We start from the raw sequence: 12,308 nt of genomic DNA on the forward strand, positions 1-12,308 counted from the left end.
CCTCCCACCTTAAAAACGGTCCGTTTACCGTCACCATGGTAACGCTGTTAACTGAGCGCTCTGACGATAGCGCTGCTTGTCAGGGTCTTGTAGGGCGGCTAAAAGACACTTTACATGTTACTTAAATTAAGAAAATGAGCGTATCTATTACTCGCACAGTTCCTAAGAAAAATGAAGCCAGTAAAGTCGTCACGCGGCAACGGGTTTATGACTACCTGTATGGTAAGTAGCCTACACGTGACCAAACGGGACTTGACGTGAGTTCGCATTTGAACCTTTGCTGAGTCACTTATAACATTAGCTCATTTGGTTGACTTTGTTTGTTTTTGTTTTTGCCACAGATCCAGTTTACACAGTGTCATCTGAGGTAGACCATGCAAGGTCCAGCCTCAAGGCCTACGCCTCACAATACCGAGTTGTAAGTTACGTCATAACAAACCACATACTGATAGGCTCGATCCTTTATCAACAACAGTCACGATTACACACTTGATTAGCTTGGACTGTTTTTTTTTTGTAATATGTTGTTGTTTTTTTATTTCTTTATTTCGTAGCCAGTAAGAATACATAGTATTTGTTTCGAATAAAATATAACTCCTTGATTGTTATTTTATCCTTAGTACTCAACTCAGCTTTATTTCACATTTCATGCATAAAACATGCAGCCCAAAGTGCTTCACAAAAGAGTAACACCATATCGAGATATAACCCCCATTTTATAGCTGAAGTGTTCACTTGAACTATTGTAATAGTCATAACGATTGCACACGTTTACCTCTCATCCACTATCAACAAGTTACTGCCAAACCATATTTTCTCAGTTGTTAATGTGAGGATATGTAGCAAAACATGTCAGCAACTCAATAACATATTACACTTTTCATAATAAAGTTTACAGAATACGTTTCAGCCCTATAGGCTTTTGTCTGTGTAAAAAAGTTGTTTACAAGTCTTCCTCTCTGCCTTCATCAGAAAAGAGTGCCTAAATTTGGGTCCATGTTCAGTAACCTGTCTCACCACCCACGCTATACTGTTCAACTGGACTCCGCAGACCCTGTACCTTCTTTTATTAATCGTTGCTGGCGAGGCCACGCAGAACAGCGCAGAGAAGCACTGCAGCAGCTGGCTGGGTAACACAAACACACCATGTTCATAATCAGCAGTGCTTACTGAGTGTTTTAAGTCATGGTTCAGTCTATTACTTGTGACAAATGTAAACTGTGTCCCTTATGAACATATGAGCATGTAGCTGTGATTCTTGATTGCCCTCTTCTCAGGGTTATCCCAAATGACACTTTATGGCTGAAGAGGGAGGCTTGCCATGTAACCGGAGCAGACCACTGGAAGTATTTGAAACGGTTTGTTTCGCCAGCCTGCAGTTGTAACATTGTGAATATGTTGGAAAAACAATCTGACAAACTTTGTGAGGCCTTTCACCCTAGCTGACATAATGACAGTTTACCAGAGTGTCCTGCTGTCTCCATTATGTACTGATTTGTTCTTCTACTGTGTTCCTATTAGCCCCTTGATCCACTCCTTACGGCAAGTCCCCCCAAATGACATTTTCACTTTACCAAAGTAAGTTCGACCATTTCCTAGCTTTTCCCCTTCAATGTTAACTTTTCCACTTTGCTGCCCAATGGGATTATTTCTTCTTTTCTTTTTTTTCATCTTCTCAGAGAGAATTTTGAATCCACTGGTTTGAAGTATGCTGAGCAACAGCCGACTCACCGCACTGTGGGGGTTCAGACTGACTACAGGGAAAGTGAAACACAGACAGACCCATACAGCCCAGAGTATGTGGTACGACCTGGGACAACTCCCTCAGAGCTTCTGCAACTGGCAGCTTTGACCTGGGGTACCTGAACAAGTCTTACACTCCTCTGCAGTTATCAACTTCTAATAATCACATTATAAACTTCTCTGTTGAATGACATTTCTCTTCAGGTCGAGGTCTGCCTGTAGGGCTGGCAGAAGTGGAGATGATACAGCGGGCCCGTGCCAGACGAGTTTGGGAGGCCTCGCTCCCTCCATTGGATGACATCAGTCAGCTTGACAAAAGAAGACGCATGATGGAAGAGATGGAGGCCGAAGAGTGGGCATTCAGAGAAGGAGAAATCGAAAAGTTCGTAGTTCTGTACCTCATCCTCTATTATTCATCTTTTTGGTCTAACTGGACAGTACATAAATCTAAAACTTAACCAAATACTTACCTAAAACTTGTTAGTGCTGTCGTTTAAGACTCCTGCAAGTTCCTATTGTCCAAGATTCATTACAGCTTAACCCTCCCGTGATAAAAAAAAACTGCCCCAAAGCTTACAATAAAGTCCCAGAACTTGTGCAGCTGCGTGTATTGTGTTCTGGAAACATTCACATTTAACATATTGCAGCTTTAAAATAATGTATATTGTTTTTACTTCAGAAAGATCACATTATTATAGAAAATGTGAAATTGGTCAATGGTAATACATCTGTATAGAATGTTCCTATGACTACGTGTTGGGGTCAAAGCTCGTTTTTGCTGCCCCCAAGTGGACAGAGTGGGTAAATGCTGGCACATACGAGAATTTTCTTTTTTTTTTAAACATACACTTTGGATGATTTATTTATTTAATTTTTTTTTCTGATATGTTCATCTTTATTTCTGACCTTATAAAGCAACCCTGAATAACCTCTAACTTTAATATTACTGCTGTCAGTACAATCCAAAACCTGCCCATCTGCAATGCTCTCTTTCGGTGGGTTTTTTGGTGGTTTCTGTGGTGTTTGGCCAGGTTGCAGGAGGCTCGTCTTGCTCTTCTGGAGGACCTGTTGAAGCAGAGAGATGAGACACAGAAAGAGGTCACAAGTGACAGACTGAACCAGATATATTCAAAGCAGCTAAAAGAAAAGGAGGCCAAGCTGAACAAGATACACAAGGACTACCTCAGGTGTAAGAAATCCGCTGCCTCTTCTCTTATACAATATATATGAGATCCTGAATGTATTAATTAATGAAGGCTTTGTTTCCTCCTATTATAAAAGTATCACTATTTTTCTGTCTGTAGCATTGAGAAAACTGGAAGCCAAGAGGAGAAATCTGAAAGAGAGGAAAGAGCAACGCGCAACTGTCAAAAGCTTTTCAGATTCTCAGACGTTTGCTCCTCGAGCCTCCACGGATGCCTTCAGCAAAGAGTTAAAAAGCTTCTACTTGGACACATATGAAGGTCTGGATTTAAAAAACAATAACATTCACAGCTTGTTATTTCCTAACAGCATGTTTTGTTTGAAATGTTTCATTTTGTGGTTCATAGGCTTGCAAGAGCTAGAAGCAGGACTTTATGCTTCAGCTCTCAAGCCAAAAGTGATGAGACCAAAACCAAAAGTCAAAACCACCAAGGCAGTGATCAAGCCCCCAGTGACTAAAGCAGTTAAACTAATGGAGAAATACAAGGTAAAGCAGAACAAAATATGTTTCTCCAGAATGACTCAAGTTCGACATCCTGTACATACAGTGTGTGTCATCACTTCTGACTTCGTAGGCACTGAGGGAGGAGAAAAAGCAAGAGGAGTACCTGCACTTTCTGCTGCTGAAGGAGAAACCTATACCTCGTCCTGTCACTCCCAAAGTGATGAAACCCAAAGAGGTCAGCTAATATGTGTGGGACAAACTGACACTTGAACTTGTTCAGCCTACGCTTATTTGAGAAGCTCTTTGTTAAATGATCTATATTTTCTTATTAGGGAGAGGAGGAGACAGAGCTTGCAGTAATCCATTTGCAGAGACTGTTGAGAGGGAGAAGTGTCCAGTTTGAGGTCGGAACGGGCGTGTGTGTTCTCCATGTATGCCTACAGTTTCTAGTAGGAAGTTAGTCTGTATTAATGTCTGCTTGTTGTGGTGCAGATGTTTTCGGGCAAAGAGAACCATCTTGAGCTCATCCAGGTACTGAGAACAGTCAATGCACTGCAGGCAGAGGAGCAGGAGTTACAGAGGGCTGACAAAGAACTAACACTGACCCAGAAAAAACTGCGAGACAAACTCAGACATAAGGTGAAACACAGTCAAATACTTGCACATTTTTATGAAGTACAACAAAATCTTATTTCCCCTCTCTTTCTCTCATCGCAGACAGCTCGGGAGTTGGCGTCTCAGGCTGGAGCGGTAGGTGCAGAGCTTGAACACCTGTTCAACTACTTGTCCAAGGATCTGATTCGTCTCCAAGAGGAGCGCAGGATCCATGCCTTCACACTGTTGGCTGAGAGAGATCGTCGCCTGAGAGAGGCTGAGGAGAGCGGGAGGAGACAGTTGGAGGAGCGTAGGCGCATAGAAGAATACGAGATCTTCAGACAAGTGTGTACATGTACCGGTTTTTGGTTGTAAAAATGCAAAGGAAGCAGCTCTAAGACAATAGGTGTTTGTGGTGAATCATTTCAAGTGTAGCTTGGGTGTGTTTGTCCAAGGTGGTGCAGGTCCACCAGGAAACTTTGGATCTGTATTTGGAGGACATCATCTTAGAGAGCGTGGAGCAGACAGCTGACCAGCAGGCCAGAGAGGAGATCCGCAGGAGAGCGAAGGAGGTCAATGATATTGCTTATGCCATGGAGGAAAGGTAATGGATACCTCATCATTCATGGTTGTTGAATTGAATAGAAATTTAAGTCTAAGCATAACAAATATCTTGTGTTTGTGAGTAGCTTGAACAATCTTCAGTCTGAGGAGATTGTGTCAGAATTGGTGTACAGTTTCCTTATTCCCGAGGTTGAGAAGATCACCGTCAGAAGAAGAGGTTTGTGAAATTAAGCGCCCTCACAAAATAGACCAAAAAAAATAAAAATAGACAATTTACATTGAAGAGACCTTGCTCACTGACCTAACTGATTGCTTTCTCTCCTAGTGCAAGAGAAGCAGCTCAGACACTTGCAGGCAGCTCGGAGTCTCATTCAAGGGACTGCTGCTCACTCTGGATTCCTTCCTAGTGTTCAAGCGGCCTCACAGCTCACCTGTCCATCTGAAAGAGCCTCCAATCAGATCTTGGAGGAGGTGATCCACCAAGTGGAAACAGAACAGGGCCAAAAAGAAAAACAAGAGCATAGTCTGACTGAGTGAAGAGAAACTACAAATATACTAAGTGTCTAAGATACAGGCTGATGTCTTAATTACTGTCCCGTCGTCTAATTAAAGTCTATTTGTCCGACATTTCAGATGGGGTTTTTTTTTAAAATCAATGTTAAGAGATGGCAGCACACTAAAAAAAGATGTAACAAACAAAGAGCTTGATCATTTCCAGGCTATCCTACTCTTTATTTAATGCAAATTACAGTACCAGGGAACTATTCCTCAGAGCACGCAGAGGGAATATTTACAGAGGTGCACATTTAGCATACCTTCACAGAAGAAAACAAACAAAAACAAACAAAAAAGAAAAATAAATTCAGTCACAAACAGAGGCATTCAAGTAGTAGTACTGTTACACAGGATGTTTTTCGTAGTATTGTCTGTGATTTTTCTTTTTATTTCACCCCAGTTAGCATATATATGCTAGTGTTAAATGTCACACTAGCATATATACTTGTTTGCCTTCTTTTTTTTGGTAACTTTGTGTTTTTATTGAACTGGAATTTTGGGGTAGAGTGAGGTGAGGTGGTTTAACTGTCTGGTGGTAGCAACACGTTCATGAATGCAAAAATTACAGCAAGCCGGAAACGGGACAGAGGCTACATGACTGGACCCCCTTAGGTGCTACTGAAGTTCCCCTGAGTACACAGACGGGGGGGGGAGGACAACAGAGAGACAAGGAGCTGCCTCTGAGGATGGTTCATCATGACTATATCTTAGTTTGGCTTTGGTAACAGAACCAACACCGAGTAATACAGAATCCATACTGTGTGTATATATGCATATATATATATATTTATATATATAATATATATATAAATATATAACACACACACAGTATATGATGCCTTTAGAAAAACCCTGCTGCCATCTAAAACATCTCCCACTACCCTACCAACTTCATGCCCCGAAGTCTGTGCCAGGACAGTTTGTGTTTGTACGCGCACTTGTGTCTAAGATAAAACATCTTAAATAAACACTTCAGTTAAGGAGAATATCCTTACAATTAACATCTGTAGTTCTACATTAAGTGTGCAAAGAAAAAAAGAAAGGTGGCAGCTGAAAATCAGGTGGAAGAGCGTGTCTCGAGAAAGCAGGACATTCAACAGCACCAAAGGGAGAGTCACAGCTTGGTGGGTGGGGGGGGGGGGCAAGTGAGGGAGGGAAACAAGGCGAAGGTGTATGAAAGCAAAGGCACTCCAAACTATAGTTACACTATACATGACTAGTTCTCGTTACAATAATACAGCTGTCATCTACTGTACTGTACAGGTAAGATTGAACATATGGCTGGATAAAGCTCATCATCATCTACAATATCCATGAACAACATCAGTTTTGCCCTGATTCTGTCTTTTCTCTCTTTTTTTTTTTATTGTTTTACTTTTTCCCCGACACTTTCCTTGTCTTTGTTTTTGCTCATAAACAGTACATGGGTCTGCATATATACATACCTTGAACACAACATGGAAAAAAAGAAACAAAAAACATGAAAAAAAAACATAGAAGTCAGAATTTTGGTGAGGAGCATTTATACTGTATATACAAATTCAGCTTTTTTTCCTTTTTGTTTCTTTTTCTAGACGTGAGTATTCTGTGTAAATAAGACCCTTCGACAGACTGTACCAAGTGGCTCTATGTGCGGCAGGTGGAGGTGGGAAGGAGACTAACCTAACACTGTAGTCAGTGGTCACAATAGCACGAGAGAGAGAGAAAGTGAGAGAGAGGCGACGACAAATGAAAGATCACCGTCGAGACGACTCAGGGAAGTCGAGGAAAGAAAAAAAAGTGAAAGAAAAAAATCTTCACAGAGACAGAAAGAGAGAGAGAGAGAGAGAAATAGATGTTTGTCTAGACGCTGCACTGTCACAGAAACACTGCTACAGACAGAGTTGGTACAAAGACAGAGAATAGAGCAATGCCCTAAATCCATCTACAGCCATATTACAGACAACGCAGGAGAACAGGGAAGAGAGTGCTGGAATCGAAACACACTCCAGCAAAACAAAACACCACCTTCAATAAATCTATTGTCTTTAGGCAGCAGCAAATATTGCCGCTGCTCTGCCAGATATGAGCTCACCATAAATGATTTCTGAACCATTGTAGTTAATATACATATATCTATATATACTTTTTATACATAAGGAAAAGTAATATATAAACTGTGTATGAATGCATGGTTTGTTTTGTATTGTATGTATATATTATACAAGCACACAGGACCAGATACATGACACATCCATCGAACATGGCAATCCAAGAAAAGAAAAGAAAAAAGAAAAAAAAAAAAAATCTGCCCGGGAGTAAAAAACTAAACTTTAAGATAAGGTCGAGTAAAACAGCAGCTAACCATTTAAAAACAACCCCAGAAACAAACAACCCCCGGCAAAGAAAAAATAACCTGTCCCAACTTTACCACCCACCCCCCCCTTCTTCGGTGGGACTACTTCTTCTTTTCCCACATACATCAGGGTCATCATGCATCCGTGTGTGTGTGTGTGTGTGTGTGTGTGTGTGTGTGTGTGTGTGTGTGTGTGTGTGTGTGTGTGTGTGTTTATGAGCGTGTATGTGTGTATACCCGTGCGTGAGCCTCATGCCTTGTCTGTGGAAGTGGATTTGAGAGGGCAGGAGACCCCCGGGTGATCCTAATCATACTCAGGCCATGCACTACAGGAGGAAGCCCTGAAGGAGCGAGGTGAAGAGTGGGAGGGGGTTGGCCAGCGAACACGGGGGGGGGGGGGGGGGGGGGGGTCTGAGATCAAAGGATGAGTTTGCAGAAAAATGGAAGAGGACAGAGAAAGAGAGGGCTGGGAGGGGGCACAGCTTAGGACTTTTTCTACAGATTGTCCTCTTACAAACATTAGCAGGCTAGCATTGTGTATACATGTACAGTGTACTTTTATCAAGAGTACAGTCGAAGACACCTCTGGCCCTGCGCTTCACTTTCCCCCCGTTGAGAGGGCGCAGAGAGATGGAGTAGAGTTCAAACAGCTGGATGAGAAAGGGGGACAGATCAGGGGTGCTTGGTTTATGGTTGTGGCGTGGGGCTGTTGGCTAGCTGTTGAACCCCGACTGCATCAGCATCGCTCCGCTGCTGTCAGGGAGCAGAGCAGCGCTGAGCAGAGCAGCGCTGAGCGGAGCGGAGCTCAGCCCCTGGCCGGGGCAATGGAGAGGCCTTGGGCTGGGGCTGAGACCGGGGCGGGTGTGTGGGTGGTCTGCGGACTCAAGAGGTGGAGTTGGAGGCTGAGGCAGAGGCGGTGGTGGTGCTGGGACCTCGCTCTGTGCTGCTGCCATCTATGGACAGGAAGATAAAGAAAGATGACATTGTTAAATGAGATATGCAGACACAAAGAAGAGATAAAGAGGTAGTGGGACAGTGAGAGGGAACTCTCTCCAGAGCATCCTTACTGACGACTGCCAAAACATCATGAATGGATCCAGCTCAGCTTCTACAATGAATCAAGACCTCCAACAGCATTCTGAAGCTGCTTGGTGACCGACCTGGAAGCTTCCAGATGTACTTGGAAGCTTCCAGGCGTAAATGCAAGCAAATGAGCAGCAGGTATGATGCCATCTTGTGCAAACAGCAGCTTTATTGCTCACTTTGCTTCTTATTTGAGGGGTTCTATGTATTAGCTCTAACTTTAACTTCAGAGATGTTGTGACGCACACATCCTAAATCTCTTACGAATGAAATTCTATCAAGGATTAAAGTCACCTTCCATGTACACAGGACGATACATTGCAAATATAATAATAATCCATAAACTCATGAAATTACAAGGCCACTGCCTCTGTTCAGTTTTGTAGCACCGCTGGCTCTTTGCAAAGTCTGATATGTTTCCATGATGAGCATGGTTCAATTGGTGAATTTGTCGTGTGTAACTGCAGAGCGTCAGCGTGACGGCGAGCTGTGTTGTAAATCAAGAGGGAAACGTTTCCCTGCAGAACAGAGACGCTGCAGGAGACGGGGGCGTCCCCGCCAATAACTTTGTCCGAAAACTCGAAACGCAAAACAGGCAAATCTCCGAACGCACGTTCAACCTGCTGAGAACCCGTTCACATAAGAAACATCTCATCTGTTGTGTCCCTTAAATGAGACACTAAGCAGCAACAATAAAGTCACAAGAAGAGCGCTGATGGGATGAACAGATATCGAAGCGTGCCTCTAACCTGTGGTGGCAGATGCGTTGGTTGGGGTGGAGGCTGCGGCCTGACTGCGGGCGTGGGCAGGGATGAGTATGGAGGCCAGAGAGGGATTACTGGATAACTCTGAATGACAAAAAGTAACAAAAAAAAAAAAAAAAAAAAAGTGTTTATTTGTTCACTGCAATTCTTGGATGGATCGCTGGATATGATTTTTAGATTTGCCTTTTTGTCAAATTATCATTTAGATATGACACGATGATTTGAGGTTTGCCTCTGGAGCTTTAGACTCTAATGGTCCAGCCTATTTGGGTTCGATATAGTCAGGGAAGGGGTGGGAATCCTCTCTATGATATGACAAATGTGTGTTTTCCATTTAAGGATGGTAAATATGTTGGTAAAATATATCTGCAAGTTAAACTTCACTTTGTTTTTTTTCTGTGAGCGACTCCTGTGTGCGTACCCTGGGTGGTGAAATTGAAAAGCGAGGGCTTCTCTCTCCCGTTGGGCAGTTTGACGTTGGGGTCACGTAGCTCGTCAAAGAAGGAGTGTGCGCAGGCCTCGAGAGGAGTGAGGCGAGCCGTGGGCGTGTACTCCAGGAGGCGGGAGCACAGGGCGATGGCCTCCGGAGGCGTACGCGGCCTGAACACCTGAAACACAAGTTAAGACGAAAGACGAGACCACGGGGAGTGATTACAGGAGGATTTGAAACAAAAAGGAGACAATTCAATGTTGCTGAACAAACAAACACACAAAAATGAACGTGTGCCCTCTCACTTACACTCAGTGAACTTTATCAAACCCTCTGGACTAAGTGTTTTCGTTTGCACGCAGGGATTTCAACCAGTGAAGGAAGGTTTTTGACTGCTGCAACAGTCCAAAGTAATATAGACTGCACGCAGTTGCAGAGAGCGACCACAGCAGGGCGCTTGAGACGCCAACAAGAAAAAGCTGCTGCTGACTGCTGATTGGGTGCATCTGTTATCCAATGAAAGCACAGAGGGGGGGGACCAATGGGAGGACACTAGTTTTCTGCACCTGTTTGAAATCCATTTAGTGCTCATTAAAGACGCTGATCCTGAAGACTGATGGGATAGTTTGGTCAGTTTGTTGTTCTTGAAACGAGATGACACGGGTTCAACAAACCCATACAGCGCGTTTCACAGCCTGTAACAAATAATCGGCCGAATATTAACGTCAAATCACCAGCTGTAAAGTCAGGAGGTAAAGTCAGAACACGTTTTTGAGCTTTTAAGACATTTCCAAATTGGACGACGAAATTCTTTTATAACTTCATCTCCAAAGTGTCTGAAAAACCTGCTCCATTAACACCAATGTGAGCGTCTAACGGCAGCTCTCCTTGGTTCACCAGGCTGATCTAAAAGACACAGATCAGTGTGTGCCATGACGTCGGGCTGCTGGGGTCCTCTGTAGCTCTGACAGATGGAGATGAGGTTCAATGGCGGTGAAGCGGCACGTGACAACAGTATGACAAAAACACAAGCATGGAGACAAGAGATGCTGTGGATCTTAGAAAAGAAAAAAGGGGCTTTTTGTACCTGTTGACTCACCTTAGTCCAAGGATGTGCCTTAATCTGGGGGAATTTGAACTCGGTGTAGTTGGGGTTCATCTCCCTGATTTGCTCTCGAGTCGGGGTGCCAAGGACCTGCAGGAGAACAGGACAGACGAGACCGAAATTTAGGTCGTTGGCTTCTTTCTACATTTACTTGTTCAATGTAAAAAAAAAAAAAAAAAGTTTAAGACGTTTTTTTTCCTCCATCTCTCCCACCGCCCTCTCTGTGATCACCTTGATAATTTCAACCAACTGATCCACGCCGCTGTCACCGGGGAAGATTGGTTGTCCTAGCAACAGCTCTGCCAGCACACAGCCAGCTGACCACACATCTAAGGAAAAAGACAGATAATGAAATGGTCTTTTAGGAACAAATTCACAGCCGGGACATGCATCGAATAAAACGTAACGTGTGACAATCTTTTGATGATCAAACATGAAACAGAGTTGTGATGCAGCTTAAGTGAGTGGATCCAGAGTGAAATGTTACAGCTGGAGTGGGCGTACCTATGCTGGAGGTGTAGTCAGTCGCCCCAAAGATGAGCTCCGGAGCTCGATAGTAGCGAGAGCAGATGTACGACACGTTGGGCTCTCCACGGACCAGCTGCTTAGCACTGCACACAAAGTCAAAGCACACATCATCACCCCTTCACTCTGCTGCTTTTTCACCCAAAGAAGAAGAAATAAACCCATCTGGAGAAGGTTTCTCACATGTATTTATTTTCTGAATAAAAATACAAAACAACCATCCACGATATCCACTGCAGCTGTTTTGTCTTCAGACAGTTAGCTTACTAGCTGCTGGCACAAGTGTTATGTCCCCAGCAGGTTTGGTGAACAGAATATCAAACTGTCCTTTTACATGCTGGAAGAATTTCAGGATCTGTGGAAACACGGTGACTGCGTCTCACCTGCCAAAGTCACAGAGCTTGAGCACAGCGGTCTCTGGATCCAGCAGCAGATTCTGAGGCTTGATGTCCCGATGACAGATTCCAAACGAGTGGATGTATGCCAGGCTCCTGAACAGCTGGTACATGTACAGCTACACACATAAAACACACACACATAAAACACACACACACACACACACACACACACACACACACACACACACACACACACACACACACACACACACACACACACACACACACACACACACACACACACACACACACACACACACACACACACACACACACACACACACACACACACACACACACACACACACACACACACACACACACACACACACAGAGGTTAGCACTAAACAAACAGCCGTCAGTTTTTCACGACAGGATAAACGGATAGAAACAACCACTAAAGACTTCAAATCAGCCCAACTAAAGCACAGAACAATTCATCAGCAGTGTTTGGACGACAGCGTCCCCACAAGGCTTCTTCAAACTCCTCGACTTTATAAACTCAGAAATCAGAAATGTGCCACCTCAGTCACACGGATTCTTTTCCACTCTTTTAAACCCACA

At 43.6% G+C, this 12,308-nt stretch overlaps 2 protein-coding genes across 4 annotated transcripts in view; one reads left to right on the plus strand and one right to left on the minus strand.

Annotated features, from left to right (window-relative positions):
* The first annotated feature begins 10 nt into the window (after positions 1-10).
* cfap91 (cilia and flagella associated protein 91) lies at positions 11-5,118 on the plus strand. The gene is made up of 17 exons (XM_079356936.1): positions 11-222; positions 342-418; positions 973-1,130; positions 1,278-1,358; positions 1,522-1,578; positions 1,680-1,858; positions 1,948-2,125; positions 2,775-2,932; positions 3,048-3,206; positions 3,294-3,433; positions 3,522-3,626; positions 3,724-3,795; positions 3,884-4,030; positions 4,109-4,330; positions 4,441-4,589; positions 4,675-4,766; positions 4,875-5,118. The coding sequence occupies exons 1-17, from the start codon at positions 135-137 to the stop codon at positions 5,084-5,086; spliced, it is 2,274 nt and encodes a 757-aa protein (XP_079213062.1). The 5' UTR covers positions 11-134; the 3' UTR covers positions 5,087-5,118.
* Positions 5,119-5,253: 135 nt separating this feature from the next.
* Positions 5,254-12,308, minus strand: part of gsk3ba (glycogen synthase kinase 3 beta-a) — a 29,150-nt gene continuing 22,095 nt past the window's right edge. The window contains exons 5-11 of one of the 3 annotated variants that reach the window (XM_079358304.1): positions 11,730-11,860; positions 11,326-11,432; positions 11,053-11,150; positions 10,804-10,911; positions 9,708-9,894; positions 9,272-9,370; positions 5,254-8,392 (exon numbers count right to left, since the gene is read on the minus strand). In XM_079358304.1, coding sequence (XP_079214430.1) covers positions 8,322-8,392; positions 9,272-9,370; positions 9,708-9,894; positions 10,804-10,911; positions 11,053-11,150; positions 11,326-11,432; positions 11,730-11,860 — 801 coding nt within the window. In that variant the 3' untranslated portion in view covers positions 5,254-8,321. The remainder of the gene's footprint in view (positions 8,393-9,271; positions 9,371-9,707; positions 9,895-10,803; positions 10,912-11,052; positions 11,151-11,325; positions 11,433-11,729; positions 11,861-12,308) is intronic. The other 2 variants (XM_079358305.1, XM_079358306.1) reach the window with 2 other exon arrangements.

The sequence above is a fragment of the Symphodus melops genome (genome assembly GCF_947650265.1).
Source record: "Symphodus melops genome assembly, chromosome: 12".
In the NCBI taxonomy this organism is placed as follows: domain Eukaryota; kingdom Metazoa; phylum Chordata; class Actinopteri; order Labriformes; family Labridae; genus Symphodus; species Symphodus melops.

What these genes read in the sequence shown, in the direction of transcription:
- cfap91 (XM_079356936.1), top strand. Translation starts at nt 135, where the DNA reads ATGAGCGTATCTATTACTCGCACAGTTCCTAAGAAAAATGAAGCCAGT. An exon ending in GACATTTTCACTTTACCAAA is followed by an intron (nt 1,579 to 1,679) that starts GTAAGTTCGACC and finishes TCATCTTCTCAG; the next exon opens with AGAGAATTTTGAATCCACTG. An exon ending in AATACGAGATCTTCAGACAA is followed by an intron (nt 4,331 to 4,440) that starts GTGTGTACATGT and finishes TGTTTGTCCAAG; the next exon opens with GTGGTGCAGGTCCACCAGGA.